General features: G+C 37.5%; 1 protein-coding gene across 5 annotated transcripts in view; it reads right to left on the reverse strand.

Moving 5' to 3' along the window:
- CCDC148 (coiled-coil domain containing 148) overlaps nt 1-26,629 on the reverse strand; it is a 300,035-nt gene that overhangs the window by 24,465 nt on the left and 248,941 nt on the right. For all 5 annotated transcript variants that reach the window (XM_072612054.1, XM_072612057.1, XM_072612056.1 and 2 more), the window contains one exon: nt 23,374-23,492. In XM_072612054.1, coding sequence (XP_072468155.1) covers nt 23,374-23,492 — 119 coding nt within the window. The remainder of the gene's footprint in view (nt 1-23,373; nt 23,493-26,629) is intronic.

Here is a 26,629-nt window from a genome sequence, read left to right on the forward strand (position 1 = left end):
GGTGATCCTGACCCAACCCAACATTCAGGCAGCCTGAGCCTAAACACAAGAGGAAGAGCCAAACAATTGTGCCAAAAGGTAGGGCCTACTATTTGCCACCAAACTCTAGATTAAGCAGGGCCTGCCCACCCCAGGGAGGAATACAGGAGCAGTATTTGACCCAAGTATAAGTCTTCAATCCAGAAACTAAAGCTGGAGATATGAATAAGCACTAAATGATACGTAAAACAACACTGAATGCAAAGAAGAAACACCTTGGACTCTGAGAATTCCGGAAGGTAAACCCCAGAAGTGAACATATTCATAACAGGCCCAAGGAGCACCTCAAAGAGAAGAATGTCCTGGTGCCTAGAGGAAATGAAATGAGACACAGTGGAATGGCTAGGGAAGGAAAGGACAAGGAAAATCAAGACCTTAGAATATGCAATAATAAACTTTACCCAAGAACTAACTCCCCCAAAGTTAGAATGGGCCAAGCAGAAAACAACAATCCTATTTCAATAAATCACAAATAAAAACTGCCCAGATCTCTCAGAACTAGAGGGAAATGTGAAAATAGAAAGAATCCAGCTTTGGTGGAGGCAGCTCCAGTGTCAGTACTCTCCAATTTCAGGAAAAAATATTGCAATGAAATGAGGCATTTGAACATCATTAAGTAGGTAACAAAAAGAGGTCTATTTTGCCCTAACACAGCAAAGACACACAACAGAAATACAGTGGCATTTAGCTTCTATGGACCTGACCCCCTCATCTCCCTATGGAAATGCATCCAGTCCTCAGGGGAAGATGGAATAAAGGATTCAGTGACTCAAGTGGTCTTCAGAAATGCCCCAAGTCAAAGGGGCCCTGTCTGTCAGTGGTTGAGACATTTTCTGCCTTTAGGTGACTAAGAAGCAATGTTGAAGAAGCCCAGTCAGGAAGTAGGGACGGCTCTGTCTCCTTTTGGGAAAAGTTAATCCCTACTGAAGGTGGGAAGGAGGACCAGAGACTCCCCCATTTTGTGATTGGTAGGAAAAAAGTCACATCAAGAAAACACTGGAGATCATTAGTCCTATCACAATCTCCTGACAGAAATCCCAAATGAACACTGTGAGGAGTGCCACAGCCAAAATCCAGAACTTTCAGATAAAAGAAAAAATACTATGGGCAGTCCAAGTGGAAGCATTCCAAGAAAGAGTTCAAGTGCCAAGGCACCACAATCAGGATCATAGAAGACTTGGTAGCTGACATTATAAACAAGAAGAAAGGCATGTGATATTCCAAAAAAACAAAAGATAGAGGATTACTGCTAAAAATAACCCCTCTAGGAAAACTGAGTATAATACTATAGGGGGAAAACTGATACTTCAATGAAACAGAGGATTTTCAAGAATTTCTGATTTTTTTATAAAAAGGCCAGAACTAAGGAGAAATATAAACACAAATGAGGTGAACTTACCCATAAAATGGTAAAAGATAGTGAAATGAACTAGACAGCACAATCCAACAATGTTATTTACAAGAAACATACTTGAAACATAAAGATTCACATAAAGTTAAAATCAGGGGCTTGAGCACATTATACTATGCTTCAGGTGAACTCAAAAAGTAAGAGTAGCAATCATGATTTCAGAGAAGCCTATAGTATAAATACTCACTATTATAAACACAAGCAGGGAAACTATATTGTGCTTAAAGGAACCATAGATAGCAAATCAGTATTAGTACATATACAGCCAATAGCACAGCATCTAAATACATAAAAGAAAATTAATTGTTCCATGGAGAAATTGACAACAATACAATGGGGGGAGGGATCTCAATGTACCCCTTATAGATGTAGACAAATCTAATAAAAAGATAAATGAGGAAGAAGTAGGAACCTGAATAGAACTTTAGAAAAATCAGAGATAGTAGATATGTGGGAAATGCTGAATAAAAACAGGATTTTACATGTATGGAGCTATTCATAATACCTCTGCAAAAATTGACATGAATTGGGGCATAAAGTCCTAATAAACAAATGCAGAAAGAGAAAAATACTACATATATCCTTTACTGATTATGATGAAATAAAAATTATATTCAATAAAGTCTTTGTAGAAATAATTAAAAATTAATTGGAGATCAAAGAACTTGATCCTAAAGAAATGGTCTGTCAAAGAACAAATCATAGAAACAACAGAAAATTTTATCAGAGAAAATGATGAGACAAGACACCAGAATTTATAGGATGTAGCCAAAATGATCTTTACAGGAAAACTGAAGTCTCTAAATGCTTTCATCAATGAAAGAGAGAAAAAACAAATCAACAAATTAGACATGCAACTAAAACAATCTAGCAAAGCAACAAATTAACCCCCTCAACATATCACCAAGGTAGGAAAACTGAAAATAAAATGAGTTTAACAAAATCGAGAGCAAAACAAACAAACAAATATAGCTTTATATAATAAATAAATAAAACTAGGATTTTGGGGGGTTCAAAAAACATAAACAAAAGAGTTAGCTGGTTTTGTTTTTTTTTTAAATGGAGGAAAACCAAATTACATAAAAATAAAGGAGAATTCACAAAATGAAGAGGAAATAAAGGAAAATATCAGAAATCATTTAATTATAAGCCAACAAATTTTATATAACTTGGGTGAAATGGATGAATACTTTAAAAATATAAAGATTAAAAGAAAAAATTATTCATACAACTCTAGTAAGAGAAAAAGAAATTGAAAAAGTAATAAATTAATTCTCCAAAGAAAAAACTTGAGGATTGGAATGGATTTATAAGTGAATTTTTTCAAACATTTAAAGTACAGTTCATTCCAATATTACACATACTATTTATAAAAACAAAAAAGAAGGCAGTCTTCCAAACTGATACAAACTTTGATACCTAAACCAAAGAGAGACAAAGTAGAGCAAAGTACCTGTAGACTAATATCTCAGATAAACATTGATAAAAATGTTAAGTAAAATATTAGCAATAGGTACAGCAACATTTTTAAACAATTATACCTAGTGACTAGGATAGACTTATAATAGGAATGCAGGATCAGTTCAATATAAGAAAAACTATAAATATAAAATAAACACCATAAATATAAAATAAAATCAAAACTATAAAAACTATAAATATAAAACATTAATAAGAAAAAAATCACATGATCATATTAATATATGCTGAAAAGACTTTGGACAAAATCTAACATCTTTTTAAAAACACTAGAAATCATAAAACTAAATGAACATTTCCTTAACAAGGTAAATAGTATCTGTCTAAAACCAATTACAAACAATACATGCAATGGAGAAAGTTTGGAGGCCTTTTCAAAAATATCAGAGCAAAGCATGACTGACTACTATGATGACTGTTTTTTAATATAGTACTAGAAAAAGATAGTTATAGGAATAAGGCAAGAAAAAAGAAATATAGAGATCATGGGCAATGAGGAAACGAAACTATAGTTTGGGGGGTTGCATATGATATGATGGTATTTTTCAAAAACCTTACAGAGATAACTAAAAAATTAACTAAAATAATAAATTGAGCAGTTTCAGGACATTAAAAAATCCACAAAAATCACCAGCTTTTCTATATATTATCAAGAAAAAAATTCCAGTCAAAATAACTGCAGAACATATAAAATATTTGGGGATCTGTCTACCAACACTCAGGAACTATATGGAAGCAACTTAAAACATTACAGAAATAAAGATGGACCATTTAAATAATTGGAGAAATGTTATTTCTCATGGTTACGCTGAGAAAATTTAATAAAAATGACAATGCTACTCCAATTAGCATTGCTTTTTGGGTGCCATAACAAATGACTATTTTATATGTTTAAAAAAAATAAAATTCATTTGGGAGAAAAGGTCAAAAATCTTAAGTAGTATTAGATTTCAAATTATACTACAAAGCAGTTATCATCAAAACAACTTAGTATTGGTTAAAAAATAGAGAGGTCAAACAGTGGATAAATTAAATACACAGTATACAGAAGAAAATGGGTTTGATAAGCCCTAAAGTGCCAGGTACTTGGGTTGAGTATTGACTCAACAAAACCTCCTGGAAAAATTGAAAAGCAGTCTGGTAGAAATGAAATATACACCAACATTTCACACAATATACCATGATAGACTCAAAATAGATATATGATTTATATATAAACAAAGTAGAGGAAAGAGGAAGAAATTACCTTTCAGATCCATGAATAGGGGAAGAGTTCATGACCAAAGAAGGGGTGGATATGGAGAGAATTAATGCAGTTAAAATGAAAAAGGAAGCTTAACTGGGGCTAGGGTGTTGTTGTTTTTAACAACCTGCTTTGATATAAATATCTCATATTCAACATGTATATAAGGAACTGCTTAAAATTTATGAGCCATTCCCCAAAAGATAAGAAAAATCAAAGTGCACTAAACCACAATAGCCATAGCTCACTGCTCCTGGATCTTTACATGTCTCCTTTCTTCTGCTCACCACACTGTAAATATCAGCAAAGCCTGGTTACCTTGAAATTTGTGGGTCATGATTGTAGAAGCATTGACCACCCCTTCCCTGACCCAAAATGATGCCTTTTCTCTAACCCATTGCCTGCATGGCCCCAGGTATGGTGTTCTGTCCATATATATGTCCATTGTTAATGTAAGAAATATAAACAAAGTAGAGGTCTGGATTCTGTCAAGAGTCAGCAGCCCAGATTATATAGCTGTTTATTCAATCAACACTCCTCACCCTCTCCTACATCACTATTATGTCATCAATTCTTATCTAGAAGAATAACTCATCCATTTTATGACTTGCGCCCCTCTTATTTGGAAATGCCTCTTCCTTTACATTTTTTAATATTATTTCATTATGCATCTTAATTTCAAGTCATAAGGTAAACTAGTAATTTAATTAGATTAGTGATTGTATGGTAAAAGGGGAAGCATTAATTGCATGCAACACAGATCTCACATTCCGTTCAATTGCTGGATCCAACCCTTCCCAAGATAGAAAGTCCTTCTGGATTGGAGTTTGTCTCCCCTCTCTTCAAACTCCCAGCTGTAGAACAAGATTAATAAAGGGAACACCAATGTGGCAATTCAATGTCTTATTATAGGCTTCCCATTTCATTGCTAAATGGGTGCTGGACACAGGCAGTTTACTCATGGCTGAATTAGAAAGCCCTATAAAAACTTCAGGGATTATAATTGCATGAAGAAACTAAAACACAAGATTCATCTTTTAGCATCCTGGAAAGCGTTTCAGTATTTGCTGGGTGAGGTAATACAAGTTAATACCCATGGATGCCACTTAACTGTCAATAATCTAGCACTGACAGCAGTAAGGGAACACATACAACTCAACTCCCATTGTGTTTCTCTCTATTCCTACCTTTTGTCCTGTGTCTGATGTCAACCCTTTCCATCCACTATCTGCATCAGCCCAAGAAGCCAAAGCCAGTTTTGCATCAGATCATCAGAGTTTAAGTTATGTCAGAGCATCAGAACACAGGCAAAGGGCTAGGATGTCTGGTACTCTAGCATAGATTCCTGTTGACAGGTCTCTTTTACGGACTAATCTGGTAAAGCAAAACCTTCTATCAAGTATTAACAACGATAGAGGATTCATGAAGGAGACGTTACCTCATATGTGAGTTTGCATCATTAAAAAGATCTCTTTAATAATTATCTTAACCACTGGGAGGAACCAAGATGGCAGAGTAGAAAGACACACATATGCTAGCTCCAAACCCACAGCCCATAAATTACCTGTAAGGAGGAACTCCCAACAAATTCTGGAGCATGGAGGCCACAGAACAACAGAGTGGAGGAGGTTGCTGTTCCAGAGAGACCTGGAGGGCTGACCTGAAGGGTCCATTGCACACCAGACCAGAGCAGAGCCCAGCCCTGCCTTGGCCCCACGGCCCCGAGATGAGCAGATCTGGGCGGGCTTCAGGGACAGGATCTCCAGTGGCCCCACAGGTCCCTCCACCCACGGGTGGCAGGGGTCAGTGAGAGAGTTTTTTTGGGTGGCCAAGAGGGGAGTGGGGTATCCCCATGATTCAGGCCCTCTCGGGAGGCAGCAGCAGGGGCAGCAGAGGATGGGGGCTCCCAAGGCATGCAGGAGCTGGGATCCATTGTTGAAGGTCTCCCCATAAACCCCCTGAGGGAACTGAGCCCTGAGTGGCAGCCCTGCCCCCACCCAAGCACCTGAACTTAATCTCACACTGAATAGCAGCCCCGCCCCTGCCCAAAGCCCTGAGGCTGGGAAGCAGCATTTGAATCTTAGACCCCACTTGCTGGCTGGGTGGATCTGGAGGCAAGGTGGGTGAGAAGAGGAAGCTCAGAAGTCAAGTCACTGGCTGGAAAAAATGCCCAGAAAAGGGAAAAAAAATAAGACCATAGAAGGTTACTTTCTTGGTGAACAGATATCTCCTCCCTTCCTTTCAGATGAGGAAGAACAAGACTTACCATCAGGGAAAGACATAGAAATCAAGGCTTCTGTATCCCAAACAGGCAAAATAAATATTCAATAGGCTCAGGCCATGGAAGAGCTCAAAAAGGATTTTGAAAATCAAGTAAGAGAGGTGGAGGAAAAACTGGGAAGAGAAAAGAGAGAGATGCAAGAAAAGCATGAAAAGCAGGTCAACACCTTGCTAAAGGAGACCCCAAAAAATGCTGAAGAAAATAACACCTTGAAAAATAGGCTAACTCAATTGGCAAAAGAGGTTCCAAAAGCCAATGAGGAGAAGAATGCTTTAAAAAGCAGAGTTAGCCAAATGGAAAAGGACGTTCAAAAGCTCACTGAAGAAAATAGTTCTTTCAAAATTAGAATGGAACAGATGAAGGCTAATGACTTTATGAGAAACCAAGAAATCACAAAACAACACCAAAAGAATGAAAAAATGGAAGATAATATGAAATATCTCATTGGAAAAACAACTGACCTGGAAAATAGATCCAGGAGAGACAATTTAAAAATTATGGGACTACCTGAAAGCCATGATCAAAAAAAGAGCCTAGACATCATCTTTCATGAAATTGTCAAGGAAAACTGCCCTGAGAGTCTAGAACCAGAGGGCAAAATAAGTATTCAAGAAATCCACCGATCACTGCCTGAAAGAGATCCAAAAAGAGAAACTCCTAGGAACATTGTGGCCAAATTCCAGAGTTCCCAGGTCAAGGAGAAAATATTGCAAGCAGCTAGAAAGAAACAATTCAAGTACTGTGGAAATACAATCAGGATAACACAAGATCTAGCAGTTTCTACATAAAGGGATTGAAGGGCGTGGAATAGGATATTCCAAAAGTCAAAGGAACTAGGACTAAAACCAAGAATCACCTACCCAGCAAAACTGAGTATAATACTTCAGGGGGAAAATGGTCTTTCAATGAAATAGAGGACTTTGAAGCATTGTTGATGAAAAGACCAGAGCTGAAAAGAAAATCTGACTTTCAAACACAAGAATGAAGAGAAGCATGAAAAGGTAAACAGCAAAGAGAAGTCATAAGGGACTTACTAAAGTTGAACTGTTTACATTCCTACATGGAAAGACAATATTTGTAACTCTTGAAACTTTTCAGTATCTGGGTAGTTAGTGGGATTACACACACACACACATGCACACAGAGTACAGGGTGAATTGAATAGGATGGGATCATATCTTAAAAAAATGAAATTAAGTGGTGAGAGAGAAATATATTGGGAGGAGAAAGGGAGAAATGGAATGGGGCAAATTATCTCTCATAAAAGAGGCAAGCATAAGACTTTTTAGTGGAGGGAAAAAGAGGGGAGGTGAGAGAAAAACATGAAGTTTACTCTCATCATATTCCACTAAAGGAAGGAATAAAATGCACACTCATTTTGGTATGAAAACCTATCTTACAATACAGGAAAGTGGGGGATAAGGGGATAAGCAGGGTGGGGGGGATGATGGAAGGGAGGGCAATGGGAGGAGGGAACAATTTGAAGTCAACACTCTTGGGGAGGGATAGGATCAAAAGAGAGAATAGAAGCAATGGGGGGCAGGATAGGATGGAGGGAAATATAGTTAGTCTTACGCAACATGACTATTATGGAAGTCATTTGCAAAACTACACAGATATGGCCTATATTGAATTGCCTGCCTTCCAAAGGGAATGGGTGGGGAGGGAGGGATGAAGAGAAGTTGGAACTCAAAGTTTTAGGAACAACTGTTAAGTAATGTTCTTGCATACAACTAGGAAATAAGAAATACAGGTAAAGGGGTATAGAATGTTATCTGGCCCTACAGGACAAAAGAGAAGATGGGGACAAGGGAAGGGAGGGATGATAGATGAGAGGGCAGATTGGTGATAGGGGCAATTAGAATGCTCGGTGTTTTGAGGTGGGGGGAGGGGACAAATGGGGAAAAAATTTGGAACCCCAAATTTTGTGAAAATGAATGTTAAAAGTTAAATTAATTAATTAATTTAAAAAATACTAATTATCTTAACCATGTTAGATAAAATATTTTATTTTGTTATTAAAAAAAAAAAGAAATACTATTGAGAAAATAAAATAATCCTTTATTAATTATGACTATGAATAGCTTGGGCATTTGCAGCTTTGAAATCAAAGTACCATCAAGGAGATAACAGGTTATACCAGGAGTGGGGAAAAAATGAATGGCTTCTAATAGAAAATACACTATTTTTTTGTACAATGTTAAGAAAAGATGGGAGAAGTAGACAGAAAAGAGAAAAAAAAAACTTTGTAGAACAAATTCCCTTAATAGAAGGACTTGTTCTGTAAAACCTGGACTCAGTCAAGAGTCCAAGGATCTAGAAGGCCACATACGGCCTCAAGACTGCAGGATTCCCACTCATGGGCTATACTAAGTAAGTACTTTCAAAGTTCTTTGGGGAAATAAATAGCCTCCTGAATGTTGAGGTTGCTAATGTTATAATACACATATTAAAACATATGTAATGGTTGTTGTCCTTCATCATTTTGGTCCCCTTCAAAAATGAAGTCACTTACCTCTGTTTACTTCAATTTCCCTGTCTGTAAATTGAGTTGGAGAAGGAAATGGTAAACTACTCCAGTATCTTTTCCAGAAAACCCCCAAATGGGGTCATGAAGAGTCAGACATGGCGAAAAAACTGAACAACCAGTCACTCCAAACACAGAATTCTCTCTGCCTCTTTACATGCATGCTGTTGGTTACAGTAAACTGAGAGAAACAGCAACATACAATATCAAAAACACTGATGAGGGCTTAAACCAAGTTTTTTGCAAATGAGTGGTAAAGATATTAGTCATTATACAGCCATTCCTATTTACAGTCACTGAATCTAGGATCATGAAACCAAGAGCCAAGAGGAACAGAAAACTAATGTTAGGGACACAAGAAGGACAAATTGCTGCTTATTCCATGAAGGGAAAGGTTTAAAAACGGGATGCCCTAAAAACTGCCTGCCTTGAGCTAAGCACTACATCTGAGTGGAATCATTTTGTGATTCAAGAAAGAAAAAAGCAATCACAAATGTATCAGCAGATAAAGAGAGGGGATAACTTTTTTCTAAAATAATAGTTTTATATAAATAAGTCATTGAAGAGACATAGCAGCCAAGAGGAACAAAAATATATGAGCCAAAAAGCAACCTTAAATTAAGTAGTCAGACAGGACAACAAGACATGCATTCATGTTTGTAGCTAAACTCAAACATGGATACCAATATTATCTAGGCCACCCTCAAGGAAGAGCTGTTACACATAGCTTATAACAGAAGGTATCTGCGTGAGACATTAGGAAAAAGATACTAACAGGATAAGAATGCATCACAGAATGAGGTTACAAATCTTTTTCAAAAAAAGAAGTTTATACTTCTGGGTTAGAATCTGGCACAAAGACTGAATGAACCTCAAGAGATTCCATCTAATTATATAAGCAGGTGCAAATTTGCATAGTTGCTTGAATAGGCTTTAAAAAAATAAAGATACACATGGTATTACCAAGAACTGTGCTTGTATAATGGCTCACAAATTCTGGGTTTACATAATTTGATATATCTTATAATGAGGACTTAGTTGACAGATTTTATGATGGCTAGTATTACCAATAGGGCAACTAGTTGCTGCAGTACATACAGTGTGGGGCGGAGTCAGGAAGACCTGAGTTCAAATCCAGCCTCAGATACTAAGTAGCTAAGTGACCCTGTCACTAAACCTTGTTTGCCTCAGTTTCCTTGTCTGTAAAATGATCTGGAGAAGGAAATGGGAAACCAATCTAGCATCTTTGCTAAGAAAGTCCCAAATGGGGTCACAAAGAGTTGGACACAATTGAACCACCACAACGTGTCACCATTAACGTATGTGCTGGAGCTCATGCTAAACATAAACTTCCTGAAGTAGACTAATCAGAAAAAGTACAATGAATGTTTACAAAGGATATAGTAATCACTTTGTAGATATACCATTAAAAGGCTTAGGTATTTGAGTGTGAAAGCACCTTAAATGTCATGAATGGTTTCTAATAGAAAATACACGATATTTTTGTACAATATTAAGAAAAGATACAAGAAACAGACAGAAAAGGAAAACATCTGGTTTTATTATTTAGAGGAATTCCAAAACTATCAACTCTCTTGCAGCTGGCAAACACCCCCAAAACCCAAGCAGATAACAAAAGTCAAGTTAACCTTAGAAATGCAGCTGGCTCAAGTCCCTTCCTTCCCATAGGGTCATCTCATTTTCTTATGCTTCAAATGCCTAGTTCTTACAGCACAAAAAAACCACTGTATTCCTTTGGAAAAGAGATAAATGTTTGAGTTTTCTGGTGTAGTTAAGTGTAAAAATTAAGGATAAGAACTACCATGAGGAACACTGCTTTTTCTATAGAGAAAAAAACAGCACACACTCATGCAACAAGAGCTCTTTTTGCTTGAGAGGTCATTTCAGTAAACTCCCAGGCAAAGGAAGACTCTTCTCTTACCTGCCTAAGGCATGTCAGCCCAAGTACAGAATTCTCTGAAGTAAAAACACTTGCCATTTCTCTGACTAGGTTAGCCATTTTTCAGCACCACATAGATGTCTGAGATCCTTACTCAAGAGGCTAGGAAGAGTGCCCTAGTGTTTCATTAAGCAAACTAATACACCCAAACCTTCCAAGGCTAGAGGCATATCCTAGTTGTCTGTAGAGAAATAGCTGCAGGATTCTAATGAAAACAGAGCCCTGAGGAATTGCAATAAATCTCTTTATACCACTTTTAATATTACCCCTGCTGTATGTGTAATTAGAATTTTTAAAAAGCTTATGTTTTAGAAAATTACCAAGGGGATTAAGTGGAACAAGTAGGCTATTTGTTTGGAGAACCATGAGAAACAAAGAGCATCAGATAAGCAAACAATGCCCTCCAACCTCATTTATTCTTTATAAAATGATTCACAAAACCAGCAGAAGTGAGGAATATACCAGATCCGGATAAGCTTGACTTCAGAAATGTACTTGACACAGAACATTTAATAACCACTAATGGAAACGTCTTAACACAAAGGGGAAAGCAACTACCTGACCAGTGCAAGGGGAATCTGGTTAATATGAACTTACTCTAATAAGACTTTCTATGACAACAAACATTTTATATCAAGGAAGTAAAGAAGTGAAATATGAAAGCAACATGGGGTTTTTGCTTTATTTTACATGAGCTGGCTTAGTGCCTCTGTAGGTCTAGGGGCTAGTATAGACAAGGGACCAACAGAAGGAGGAAGAGTAGACAGGGAAGCTGAAGTGGAGCTGTGCTGTTCTTATTGGCTCCCCTTCCTACATCATCACTATTAACTGATGCTGGGCTGGCTCACTTCAATTCACCTGGCAGTAGAATAAGTTCCTGGCCTTGGAGAACCACTGGGGACTGGATGAATGCCAAGGAAATTATATGACAATTCAGGAAAACATGTAAGCATCGTAAAATCATTATAGAACAATATCCAATTTTAATGAGGACTGTTGAGTTTCTGGAAGCAATGGGACTGGTGTACAAAGACTTCATGGAGAAGATAGGGTTAGAAGAGTGTTTGGAAGAAGAGAAATTTTAGTGTGGGAAGGGATGAAGGGAAGAGAACAAGTATTTATTGTGTCTATGATGTGCCAGGCACTGTGCTTTGCACTTTACAAATACCTCATTTGATTCTCACAACAATCCTGGGAGGTCAGTGTTATTATTATCCCCATTACACAGTTGAGGAAAATGAGAGAGGGAGAGAGTAAGGAACTTGTCTAGGGTCACACAGTTAGTATACAAAGCTGGAATTGAACTCAGGCCTTTCTGACTCCAGGTCATATACACATACATACAATCTATCTATCTATATATCTATCTATCTATCTATCTATCTATCTATCTATCTATCTATCTATCTACCTATAGAGGAATTCCAAAACTATCAACTCTCTTGCAGCTGGCAAGCACCCCCAAAACCCAAACAGATAACAAAAGTCAAGTTAACCTTAGAAATGCAGCTGGCTCAAGTCCCTTCCTTCCCATAGGGTCATCTCATTTTCTTATGCTTCAAATGCCTAGTTCTTACAGCACAAAAAAACCACTGTATTCCTTTGGAAAAGAGATAAATGTATGTGTATGTATATACTATCTGTATCTATCTCTCTATATCTATATATCATCTATATATATCTTCATGGTAGTTCTGAGGTGAGAGTAGGGAAGAAGCCTAGGCAAAGGAGATCAGCAAGATTAATGGCTTTTTCCTTTACCAAAGGAAAACAACTAATCAAATGATGGTGAAGTGAAAAGGAGGTCTTCCTTAATGGGTCCTCAAGGATATAAGCTTGACAAAGTTACGTTGAGTAAACAGTAAGGGAAACGTGAACAAAACAAAAGGTGTGTTTCCCTTAATATTTTGTAGGTGTTTAGGCAAGGTGATAAATTGGAAGGAGTTTCCCTACTGATGAGATCATGGATCTATCCAAGCATGAGTAGCTAGAGATTGTCTTACTGCCTTTACTTGGGCAGGACATTAGATTATTTAATTTGAACAAATGCTTTTCTTGGCATACCCAAATAGAGGGTGTATGATTCCACCTGAAATGTTCCTGCTGACTGGCAATATCCTTTCAAAAAATACATTTTAATTGAATTTCTTGGAAGATGCTTTCTCTTACCTTGGAAGCAGTTGGATAGAAAGCCCTCATGAAGTATGCCAAGGAGGAAGGGTACATAAATTCACTACAATGGAAAGAGGCTGAAGTCTGATTTTATATACAAACTAGTCATAAAGTTAGAAGAGATCTCTTTGTATTTTTGTTTAGTGAGTACACAGTATGTTTGTTTTCAAGAAAGCTCTGGATTTTCTAGAAACAATAAACTAAAAAGCAAAGAAAGGGAACAAAACCAATAGGGATTTTCAATGCCTTAAGGTTTTCTTTTTTTTTAAAAAAAAGCAGTAAACTTGAAAATTGTTTTAAGTCTTTTCATTCTAACATAAAAGTAAACCTAAAAAGAGAAGACATAACGTTTATAAATCTTGAATTTTATTTCACAGGTGCAAACATACATTTTAACCAACTAAATTTCTGAGGCATCCAGTATGATTAAAAATGAACATATTTTCTACTTGTCAGAAGGAAATGCTTCAGACAGCCTTCCTGAGTAGAAATCCCTCTTAGATCATGGCCTAAGATATCCTACATTTTCCAAGAGAACTATTGAAAACTTTATAGAACTCATTTCTCATTTTTAGAATGATTTTTTAAACTGCTTTCTCTCCTATTTCCCATTTTATATGCACACTTTGGATCTATAATTATTTGCAGGCACAAATTTTCACAGAACACCTGCACATATAGGTCATAGATCAGATACTTCGAATTTGCAAGAGACTTTAGAGAAAATCCTCTCATTTTAAAGAAGAAGCTTCAGTGACCCACCAAAGATCTCAACCTACTTCTGTTTGTTTTTTTCCTAGTCAAGAATGTGGGTTGATTTCGTTATTTTCATTTTATTCTTTTCAGCTAAAGTTGAGAATAGGCTAAGCTTGACATTTTCTGGGACAGGCAGATAAAGATCAAATTGTTAAGAAGATTGATAAAAAATATTATCCAAAGACAGACTATGAGACTTTCCCAATGAGAAGTGGGGGAGTGGGGAGGGGAGAGATTTCTTTATAATGCTAAAGAATTTAGTGGGAAATGATGAAGAACTGAGAAATAAGTGGCTTGTAAGAACAAGGGAAATAAAATCTGTTTTGAATATTTATCCTATGAATTCCATTTCAATTCAGCAAACATTTGTTGAATATTTTCTATGAGTAAGGCATTATGCTAGTGCTTAGTAATACAACAGGAGATATAACACAGACCTTGTTCTCAAGCACTTTGCAATATAAAGGGATTCTGCACATGGATTAGACTACATGGCCACGGAGGTTTCTTCCAACTCTCAAAGTCTGTGATACATGTGATTTTGTGATTCTTGGTAGGACCAATAACTATGATGCATGGGAGAGTATGACAAATTCAAAGACAAAGAACAGGTAAGATTCTCAAAGAGATGCATAAAATTTAGATTTCAAAGTTAGAAGGGAGGGAGACAGCAACAGGAGGAGATGGATGGTAGTAGGGCAAAAGTCCCTTCTATTTTCGGAGGAAAGTGTAAGAAAATGCAGAGAAAAGGACATGGCAGGTTGAGAATGTGGGATGTAGTCTAGTCTACCTGGAACACAGAATATATGAAGGATAATAGTATGTGATAAGGCTGTACAAAAGTTAGAACAAAGTTTTGAATAGCTTTGAATGTTAGAATTAAGAGTTTCTAGTTTATTTGGTAAGCACTAAGGAGGCAATAGAGGAGTGACATCAATCAATCAACAGACATTTACTAAATGCCTACTATGTGTCAGGTACTATGCTAAGCATTGGGCATGATTATAATGGTGCTCTGGGAAGACAACTTGAGTAACTATGAAGTATAGCTTAGAAGGATAGAAATTGAAGGCAGAAATAACCAGAAGGCTATTAAAATTGACTAGGTAAGAAGAAATGTGATTACATACTACAAAAACTCCTCCTCCTCATAGCTGACATATATATATATATATATATATATATACAGAGAGAGAGAGAGAGAGAGAGAGAACTTTAAAATTTGCAAAGTACCATATATATATTATTTTAGTTGAATCTGTTTGACACAGGACAGTTTTAGTGAGAGTGAAGAGGCTCTTAGAGAAACTGGGAAAGTGGGAATAAGATTTGGCAAGGATACTGGAAACATGGAGTAAGAAGGAGGGAAGAGTCAAGGATTATTCCCAAGGTTATGAACCTGAATGGTTGGGAAGATGGTGGTACCATTAACAAAAGTAAAGAAATTAGAGGGGCTGGCAAGTCTACTAGGAAAGTGACAGGTCATCTATAGGCATATTGAGATTGAGGCAGTGATGGGACTTGTATGTAAAGTGTTCTAGAAGACCATTGAAAATACAGAACTGGAGCTCTGTGTAGAGATGAGGCTTAAGATACACTTATGAGAGTAATGTGCTTGAGATGACTTAGAAATAGATGAAATCACCAAGGAAAAGAGCACAGAAAGAAAAGAATATCTCAAGGAAAACATTTCAGCATGCCTACATTTCAGGAATAAAAGGAGAATGAAGGTTTCCCCTCCTTCCAATCTGTCATTTAACCTCACCACTTGACTGAAACATTTATCTCTGAGAAATCAAATTACTTCTTTTGTGAGTCCTCACCATTTTTGACTTATCTAAAGCTTTCCACACTAAATGACCTTCTCCTCATGGATATTCTCTCCTCTACTGGCTTTTAAGACACTGTTGTGTCCCTTGGCCAAGATGGTGGAGTGGAAAGATGGACCTGCTGTAGCTCTCCCCCCACAAATACCTGTAAAAATTACTAAACAAATTCTAGAGCAGCAGAAGCCCCAAAATGACAGAGCGAAAGAGATTTCCAGCCCAAGAAAACCTGGAAGGCCAACAGGAAAGGTCTATCACACCAGGCTCAGGGCAGAGCTCAGCACAGCCTTGGCCATGTGGCAAGGCACAGAATCACAGGTAGCAGCTGCAGTTCCCAAGATTTCTCAATCCACAAATGCCAAAGACAACTTCAAATGTCAGTGAGAAAGCTCTTTCACCTGGGTGAGAAGGGAGAAGGGTATGGCCCTAGCTCTGACCCCAGGGCAGCAGCAGTCACTGAGGCAGCAGCATCCATTTTTGGAGCCCTCTTCCTAAAGACTCTGAGGGAATTGAGCTGCGGTCTGGGTCTCAGTACTGATTGGCAGACCTGGGGTGAGGAGGAGCACTGGTGTGGTGGAGCTGGTGGAAGCTCAGGAGAGGGAATCCAACTCTCAGATCCTAAGCAGAAAAGCTTGTGGTTGCTCCCAGACCAGAGTGCAGGCCAGGAGAGGAGGAACTTCCTCTCCCTTGATTGTGCCACCTTGGAGAAACTGAGAACTTACAGATCTCTAGAGTATACCCTCCACTTGACAAAGGACTCAAGTAACTGGCTGAGAAAATGCCCAAAAAAGGGGAAAAATAAGATTATAGAAGGTTACTTTCTTGGTAAAAAGGTATTCCATCTTTTCAGATGAGAAAGAATAAAGCATACCATCAGAGGAAGACCTCACAGTCAAGGTTTCTACATCCAAAACCTCCAAGAAAAATGTGCAATGTTCTCAGGTTGTGGAAGAGCTCAAAAAGGATTTTGAGAATCAAGTAAGAGAGGTGGATGAAAAATTGGGAAGAGAAATGAGAGCGATGCAAGAAAATCATGAAAGAGCGAGTGAACATTTTGCTAAAAGAGACCCAAAAAATGCTGAAGAAAATGACATCTTTCAAATAGACTAACCCAAAAGGCAAAAGAGGTCCAAAAAGCCACTGAGGAGAAGAATGCTTTAAAAAGCAGAATTAGCTTAGTGGAAAAGGAGGTTCAAAAACTCACTGAAGAAAATAGTTCTTTAAAAATTAGAATGGAGCAGATAGAAGCTAATGACTTTATGACAAACCAATAAATTATAAAACAAAACCAAAAGAATGAAAAAATAGAAGACAATGTGAAATATCTCATTGGAAAAAAACTGACCTGAAAAACAGATCCAGGAGAGAAAATTTAAAAATTATTGATCTAGTTGAAAACCATGATCAAAAAAAGAGCCTAGACATCATCTTCCAAGAAATTGTCAGGAAAACTGACCTGATATTTTAGAACCAGAGGGTAAAATAGAAATGGAAAGAATTCACCACTCACCTCCTGAAAGAGATCCCCAAAGGAAAACTCTTAGGAATATTGTAGTCAAATTCCAGAGTTCCCAGGTCAAAGAGAACATATCACAAGCAGACAAAAAAAAAAAAAAAAACAATTCAAGCATTGTGGAAACACAATCAGAATAACACAGGATTTAGCAGTTTCTATATTAAGGGCTCTAAGGACTTGGAATATGATATTCCAGAGGTGAAAGGAGACAGGATTAAAAACGAGAATCACCTACCCATCAAAACTGAGTATAATACATCAGGGGAAAAAATGTAATTTCAATGAAATAGAGGACTTCCAAGCATTCTTGTTGAAAGGACCAGAGCTGAATAGAAAATTGAACTTTCAAATACAAGAATCAAGAGAAGTATGAAAAGGTAAATAGGAAAGAGAAGACTTAAGGAACTCAGTAAAGTTGAACTGTTTACATTCCTACATGGAAAGATGTTATTTGTAACTCATGAGACCTTTTTTCAGTATTAGGGTACTTAGAGGGTACATATATATAGTTGTGTATGGATATGTATGTAAGTATATATTATATATGTATAGGTATGTATATGTAGATATGTATATGTATATATATGTGTGTATATGTACATATATATATTTATACAAAGACAGAGGGCACAGTGTAAGCTGAATATAAAGGGCAAATATCTAAAAACAATGAAATTTACTGTTGAATGGAATGTACTAGGAGTAAGAGAAAGGTAGAGGTAGAATGTAGCAAATCATCTCACATTCAAGAGGGAAGAAAGAGTTTCTACAATGGAGGGGAAGAGGGAGGGAGATGAAAGGAAATAATTGAGCCTTACTCTCATGGGATTTGGCTTAAGGAGAAATTACACACACTCAATTGGATGTGGAAATCTATTTTATCCTGTAGGAAAGCAAGGGGTAAGGGGATAGGAGAAGGCAGCAGATTGGGGAAAGGGATAATCACAAGCAAACACTATTGTGGGAGGACAGGTCTGTTGGGATTGGAAGCTCAATTCCGTGTGGACGGTCTCGGGCGGGTAAAAGTGGGACTTCTAAATCTTAGAGTCTTACGAGGCCCTCCATGAACAGCGGGGGTTCGAGAAGGTCAGACTGAGCTAGCTCGGCTAGCTCGGGTATTTCCGCCTCTCCCCGGGAGATACGTGATGGGTGGAGTCTCCCTGCCCTCGAGGTCGTCCCGGATTGGAGCACACCTAGTTACCTAACAGCACGGTTGAGATGCAAACTGTGTGGCTGAAGGTTAAGTAGGATTGAGGAAGCCTGAAAGCTCTCTCTTAGCACGTGTGGAGCCAAAGAGGACAGTAGGCTCCGCTTCTTCTTTTCTCTTCTCTCTCCCCTCCCCCTCTCTCCCCGCTTGTACTTCTACTTCCAATCCCTTAAGCTTAGCCTCCTTAGGAAATCTCCCCCTCTTCCTCCTAAGGAAGACCCCCCTGCACTTGTAACCGAAACCCTGTAATAAAGCTCAACCCCTGTTCAACTCTGGAACGTCCTTTCTCTCATATGTGCATCCGGTTTGGCCAACCGAAGACCTGGGACAGGTAAGAAAGACTCGGGTAGCCCAATACAGGCCTCTAGGCCTGGCACAGGTCAAGGGAGAAAATGGAATAAATGAAGGGCAGGATAGGACAGAGGGAAGTGTGGTTAGTCTTTTACAACATAAGTATTATGCAAGAGCTTTGCATTGTTACACATGTATTGAATTGCTTGTTTTCTCAATAAGGGTGAATAAGGAGGGAGGGAGAGAATATGGAACTCAAAGCTTTAGGAATGAATGTTAAAAATTGTTTTAACATGCAACTGGAAATTAAGCTATACAGGCAATGGAGTATAGAAATCTATTTTTCCCTACAGGAAAATAGAGGGGAAGGAGAATGGAAAAATGATGGGTAATAGCAGGGAGGACAGACTAGAGGAAGGGGTGAATGGGGTGCATGCTGTCCTGAGGTTGGGGGTGGGAAGAGATGGGGAGAAAATTTGAATTCAAATCTTATGGAAGTGAATGTTAAGAACTGAAAAATAAATAAATCATATATTTTTAAAAAAAGACACTGTTGTCTCCTGGTTCTTGGACCCTACTACAGAATTCTTTTTACCATCACATCTAATTGTTCTTCCTACTTTCAGCTTGTTAAGTGATATTACCAATTCTTTGCTTAGTACTTTGAGTTCCAAGATGGTAGAATCCAAATCCAGTGGGATTCCACTGTTGTTGCTAATTGAAATAAATTGTTAAGAAATTACTGGCAGATCTGTCTCACTATATGCCTAAGTGTTTATTTCTTCTATTCAACTAAAACTGTTCTAAGGGCAATCTGAATTTTCTGGGCCTCACACTGTCACTGAAGGCTTTCTTCCCTTTCAATGCTTTTGCTTCAGTGCTATGGCTCATAATCTCCTGTCATCCTCCGCATTTTATAAGTGATCTCATTCTCTAAGCTGGTGTTGCCTTTGACTGCCATTCCTTTGTTCTTGGCAAAGAGATTAAGTATTTGTTTTTTCAGTTATTGTGTCATACCTGGCTTGGTGATTGTTTTCACCTGATGGGAGAAAAGACTTTTAGAGAACATTCACATATTTCTGATGAAAAGACTGAGAGTTGAATAGAAACTTTGAAATGCAAACATGAGAGTCTAAAAAGGTAAATTCATTCAAGGAAGGGCTATCCAAAGAAGAAGTGCTTATATTCTAATAAGGAGAAAGGACATAAATGTCCCTTCAGAATCCTAAAATATTTAAGGATCATGGAGAGAATTGAGTAACACATAGTGTCTGGGGGTAATTTTGTTCTGTTTTAGTGATCTCCAGCAGGAGTCACCAAACTGTTTTAAAAGATCAGATAGTAAATATTTTGGACTTTGTAGGACAAGGGCAAAATCAAGAATATTTTGTAATAGCTACGTAACAAGAAAGAAAACAAATTTCTAAAAATTTTTAATGATGGAAGTCTAACTGTAATAATGAAAGGAATTTTTTTTTTTATAATACAGGTCTATTAATGAGAGGAATGCAATGTTTTGGGTGGGAGAGATAACATTTCAATTAACTGAAGTTCAGAGTTGGTGTTCCCTGTCATGAAAATTGAATGCAAATGTTCATTCTTTAATTATGATAATTAATGAAATTTTATGTATTTCATCTTTGAAAATATCTTTTTACACATATATGTACTACCAAATACTGATATCAATCCATAAGCATTAGATTTTAATTGAGACTAAAGGTTAATAACTTTAAAGAAGCCTATTTTCTCTGGACACATTCCTTCAGCTGCTTCAATTAAACATAATTCGATCAACTCAACATTGGTAATGTCTTCTTGCTTGGCTAACAAATAAGCCCCTCAGAAACTCACTTTGGTGGTTTCATTTTTTATTTCATTTTTTATTTTTGTCCAAAAATCTTCCTTTGATAAGACATTCCATGTTACTATTTCTAATTCCTAACTGCTGCTTTCCTTTGAATTAAGAATATTATGATAAGTGCTTAGTCTGGTAATGTCAATGTGTATTGCATTCTTTTAGCACAGTTATAGAGTATTTGTATGCCATTTGAAGTCCACTCTTCTTGTTTTAACATAATGAGTATCCACTGGTAATAAAAAATAAAATAAAATGTTGTACTACAGCAAAACTCATGACATAGGAAAAGCTGTTGAGCAATTAGAAGGTACCAAACAGCAGGTGTGAGGTGAAGAGGGAGCCATGTACAGTCACTGTTACAGCTATTCACCTCTACCATTGTAGTGATAAAGCAGCCATTTTGTTGTTATTGTCTAGTTATTTCAGTCATGTCTGATTTTCTGTGACCTCATTCAGGGTTTTCTTGGCAAAGATAATGGAGTGGTTTGCCATTTCCTTTTCTAGCTTAGTTTATCAATGAGGAAATTGAGTTCAACAGGTTTAAGTGATTTGCCCAGAAAGTATCCGAGGCCAGATTTGAATTCAAGAAGATGTAGTTTCCTGACTCCAGGCCTGGCACTCTATCCACTGAGACACCTAACTGTCCAAAGCAGCCATAGACAATATGTAAAGAATAAATGTAGCTGCTTTCCAATAAAATTCTATTTCTGAACATTGAAATTGGAATTTGATATAATTTTCATTTTCACAAAATGTCATCCTTCTTTTGATTTTTTTCAACCATTTAAAGATATAAAAACAGTTTTAGCTCATAGGTCATACAAAAACAAGGTGGGGGTTGGTAGGATTTGCCCTACCAGCCATGGTTCCCTAACCCCTAGTCTTAAGAGAAGAAATAAGAGAGAGTAGACTAGGGAATAAAAGAGGAAGGAGAGGAAACTTATGTAATAAAGGTGCATGAGATGATGTATAGGTTAAGCAACAGAGTGGGATTTTTGTTGTAAATGTACTAAAATTTATATTCCTGGGGAGAACTTTATCTAACTAGCTGTGTGAACTTAGACAAGTCATTTAAGCTTTATTGGCCTCAGGGACCTCCTGGGTGAAATGGAATCAGAATAGAAAATCTTAAGGTACTGTACAATTCTAATATTCTATGATGAGGTAACACTGCCCCTTTTCACTAAAATTCTAGCATTTTTTTTTCATTTGGAAGGCAGACTATCCTCTTGCACTGTTTTTTCCTTAGCCCAAAGAAAATTCCTTGCTTCTTTTTATTTACAACATTATTGACAGTTTGGCACACTGTGGTTTTTGTTTGTTGTGCCCCATCACTACTGGGATGAAGCATGAGGGAATGAGAAAAAGTTTGACCCTTCAGCTCTCCTTATAGAAATCATTTCCCTACTGTTCCACCAAATGGCAATAAACTAACTCAGAAATGTTGGATATGATGGATACACATTCATATAATCCCCAATAGGTATAACGTGAGGATGCTCACCAAAGGAAGCCTCTCAATATCATGAAAGACGCAGACAACAAGGCACAGTGGAAAGTGCTCATTGGGAGAACTTTCTTTCTTTCTTTCTTTCTTTCTTTCCTTCTTTCTTTCTTTCTTTCTTTCTTTCTTTCTTTTTTCCTACCATATGATCTTAGCCAAACCACTTAGCTTCCCTGAGCTTCAATTTCCCCTCCTATAAAATGAGGATGTTGCACTAGACTCCCTTTTCGCTCTAAATCTACAATCTTATGAAAAACCAAGTAAATAAGAAAACCTACTGTGTAGATCATGATATATACTTAAACCTGGTTCATCAAAGAATATATCTTAGACAGATACAGCAAATGGACAATGAACTGGGTCTAAAATTGCATTGGAATAAAAGAGTGGGCTATGTTGTATTTTATAAATTGTGTTTTTAGTGAGCACAAGCTTCTCCCTAAAATAAGGGCACATATTTCTAATACTCATATTCTTCCACTAAAGCTATAGAGCTGTATCATGAAATACCAGAGTCTCTAGAGAATTAAAGCTACACAGGTCATACAAAGAGCGAATGCCAAGCATGGGCAATATATTACCAATGAAGAATGGCACAGGGCAAGTGGCATACAGAATGTCATCAGAGAAATGTATGATTAGAAAAGGAGATAAATCAGTCATTTTAGTACAACCAGGGTATCAGATGGACAGGTTGAGTTTTGCACTAGTACCAGGGTCCTAGAAGTTCTCCAGAAAACTGGGTGGATCTATGGACAAGCATGAACTACAATCGTGCAGTATGAGTCCTGATGGATGCATTGTGATGTATACTGCTGGAGATTGAACCCACATCAGCAAGATCATAAAGCAGCTGAATTAGAAAAATTATGCAATAATATCCCAAGCTTTTCTCTGAAACAAAGGTCTATCTTTTTGGCATCAATACTCTCCAGGTATAAGCACTTGCCATCGTGTTACGTTCCCAGCAGGCACTCAAATATTATAAAAATGTCTTTAGAAATTTTTCCACTTTTTCATGAAACATGACTACTTTGAAATCACAAAGATAACTCAAGAGGGTAACTGGTAAATTTTAGCCCTGTATATGGTACTCTGAGTATACTGGAATGAAAACTTCCAAAAGGATATTATTACAGTTGTTCTTTAATTGAAGAAACATCACAGGACAATATAAAATAGTACTCTATAATAAAAAGCTCTATCCTAAGTCTTGGATGTCCCAAAACATTATAGTAGAATGTGTTTAAAATTACCACCACAACCAACATTTTCCCCACATTTTTTGTGTCTTTTTTACCTTTCTTGGTCTTTAATTGCTTGCTCAGCCATTATTTTCCTCACTTGTTCCAGGCGCTGAAGATCTCTCTTTTCTATTTCTTGCCACTTCTGCTCTTTTTTAGCCCAGTATTCTTTGATCTAGGGTGTAAATGTTATATGACATTTAATGCCAACAGATATGTAAAGATTGAACAATAAGGAGGAAAGCTGGGATAGCATATCATGTAGACAGAATTGAGTTTAAATGGCAATTTGTCTTCTTGTGTTTCATATCTTCATCTAGAATCCAGTAACAACTGGAAAATAAATTAAAACATAAGATTACAGAAATCCAGATCGAAAACTTCTGAGCTAGAAATGTAGCTTGTGCTTGTGCTAGGACATCATGTTTTAATCTCTGGCTAATAAAATTGACTTTCAGAGAACCACAGTAGTAGGATAGTATTGTCTCTAAGGTTTATTACCTACTTGTTGCCCAAGAATATTTTTATCCTATTACAGCAATGTAGTTTTCAACAAATACAGCATTACAAACTATTATTACTTTAAAAGCATGATTTTATTTATGCTAATGGATATCAGGATGTTGAAAGTTTCATGCCTTAGGGGAAGTGGCAGGAGGTAGGTGGGAGGAAGCAAGAAAAGAAATAATGTACAAGTTGAGGAATATAGTGTTTGTGCACTCTGTGGTACAACAAAGGCCACCTCTGACAAGTTCAGAAAGGTGAACGAATCCAAAGGCATGTTTTGCCTTCTTCCTCTTGAGACTAAATGTCATATCAGTAGGTCTTAGAGCTAAAAGGCACTTCAGAGATCATCCAGGACAACTTTTCTCATTGGAAAGATGAGTAAGCTAAGGCCTGGAAAGGTTAAATGATTTCCATAAAGTCACACAGATAGTGAGGAGCACAGTAGGGATTTGAACCCAGGTGTGCTGACTTCAAATCTAGTGTTATTTGTGCTGTACTACTTCACCTAATTTGCCACTGGGCCAGAATGTATGAGCAAGAAGTATTGCTCCATTTGGGTGCTCTGACTGCCAGTGCTTTTGATACTACCTATAGAAGGCTGGGAAGATGTGGATTATTTGGTGAGATTGTAGCAGAATGGATGAAGAGTTGGACTTGGAGTGAGGAAGACTTGAGTTTGAATCAAGCCTCAGGCATTACTAACTGTATGATCCTGGGCAAGTCACTTAATCTCTCTTAGTCCCATCTGTAAAAAGGAATCATAGCACGTGACTTATCGGGTTACTGTTGTGAGGATCAAATGAGGTCAAATACGTAAAGTGCTTTGAATACCGCTAAATATTATATGTAATTATTATTATTATTACTATCCTTGTTGTTACTATTTTTTATTGTGATTGTTCAGTTGTTTTTAGCCATGTCTGACTCTTCATGACCCCATTTGGGGCTTTCTTAGCAAAGGTATCGGAGTGCTTTGCCATTTTCTTCTCTAGTTCACTTTACAGGTGAGGAAACAGACAAACAGGAGTCAGTAACTTGCCCAAAGTCCCTCAGTAAGAGTCTGAGGCCAGATTTGAACTCAGGAAGATGAGTCTTCCTGACTCCAGGCCTAGCACTCTATCTACTGCACCACCTAGCTGTCCACTAGCTATTAATTAATACTCCTACTTTAAGGAAATAGATGCCTATTTTGCCACAGATGATATTCCAGAACAAAGAGGGATAGAGTGTTTGGACTGCTACTCATGTTCCCTCACGTTGGCAGTAGTGACCACTTCAGGGCCCAATTGTTTTGTGTCAGCTGAGATGGAGTTCCTCTTTTTTTTCTAGTGGATAGGGAGAAAATGAATAGCCTCCATTGCTTATTACATCTGCCCTCCCCTCCTATCTCTAAGGTCCCACCACAGAAACAGTAGATCCTGGGAAATGAGAAAAAAACACCATAAGTAGCAGAACCAGGGTTGGAGTCGCTCAGTAGCAGGTGCCAATAACAATACACTTTCAGAATAAATACTTGCTAAATAATTGTATGGTGGGTATAGAATCACAGAATTTAGAGACCACAGAGCTCACCGAGTTCAACCTTGACCTGGACAGAATTCCTTATTACAATGTTACATAGGAGGAGTCATCCATCCTAAGCTGGTGGAAGACCTCTGGTGGAGGAATAGACAGGGGAGGGAATATTATATGACCTCTCCAGGCAGCCCATTCCACTTTTTGTCAGTTTTCATTGTTAGGAATTTGTTCATTATGTTGAGATGAAATCTGTCTCTCAATTTCCACCTATTGTTCCTAGTTTTGTCCTCTGAGAATAAATGAAATCAGTCAAATGCCTCTTGTATGTGACACCCCTACCCAACCTTTTTTCTGGTCTCTTTGAAACCTGTTCTCTCAAGATCTAGTGACGCAACATGCCCGGCTTGTTTCTCCTTCTTTATGACTAATGGTCCCAGTTCCCATCATTTCTACTTTACTGACTCATTCTTCCTTATTGTGCAGAATCAGGTCCAGAATGGCATTTTGCCTTCTATTTCCCCTCAACTTTTGAAAAATGAAATTAAGATAAGTCAAGAATTTATCACCTATTCTTCTGCCAGAGAAGTCCAGTCATTGCCTGCATCACTGAAGTCCCCTGTTGCCACTATACCATGACTCCGTGCTAGTTTGTGATATGTCTCAAACTTCTCATGTGTTTCCTCCTCCTGATTTTGTGTTCTGTAATGTTCTCCCATGACAATATTGTTTCTAGGGCCTAGAAAGGTTAAATGATTTCCATGAAGTTTCCATAAACTCTGTGGATCCTTACCCAAACACTCTCCATCCCGTGCTCCCTCACTCCTCTGTTTATGGATTTCTTTACATGAGTGTATTGCCTTAAAATACAATGCTTTATGCCACTACTGTCTTATTACTATTCAGTTTCTTTTGAATAAGCTAAGTCCTTCCAGAGGTTTATTACAGTCCTGACCTACCAAATGCCTGTGACATTGATGAGGTCCATTTTACCTCCTTAAATTGAGATCTCTACTTCACCTTGTTTATTACTCTGAAGTCATGGATTTTATTGGCAGCTAAGTGAGCATGGAGCTCTAACCTTGGGCAAGTCACTTAACTTCCCTTTGCCTCCATTTCTTCAACTGTAAAAATGAGGATAATAACAGCATCTGTCTACCAAGGTCGTTGTGAGGATCAAATGATTAAATATTCACAAAGCGCCTAGCACAAAGACAGCAGTGTATAAATGCTGGCTGGAGTTATCATGACTTGTTTTCTCCTTAGGTATTATTCTCCTGTGAATCACTG

The sequence above is a fragment of the Notamacropus eugenii genome, chromosome 5 (genome assembly GCF_028372415.1).
Source record: "Notamacropus eugenii isolate mMacEug1 chromosome 5, mMacEug1.pri_v2, whole genome shotgun sequence".
Taxonomy (NCBI): domain Eukaryota; kingdom Metazoa; phylum Chordata; class Mammalia; order Diprotodontia; family Macropodidae; genus Notamacropus; species Notamacropus eugenii.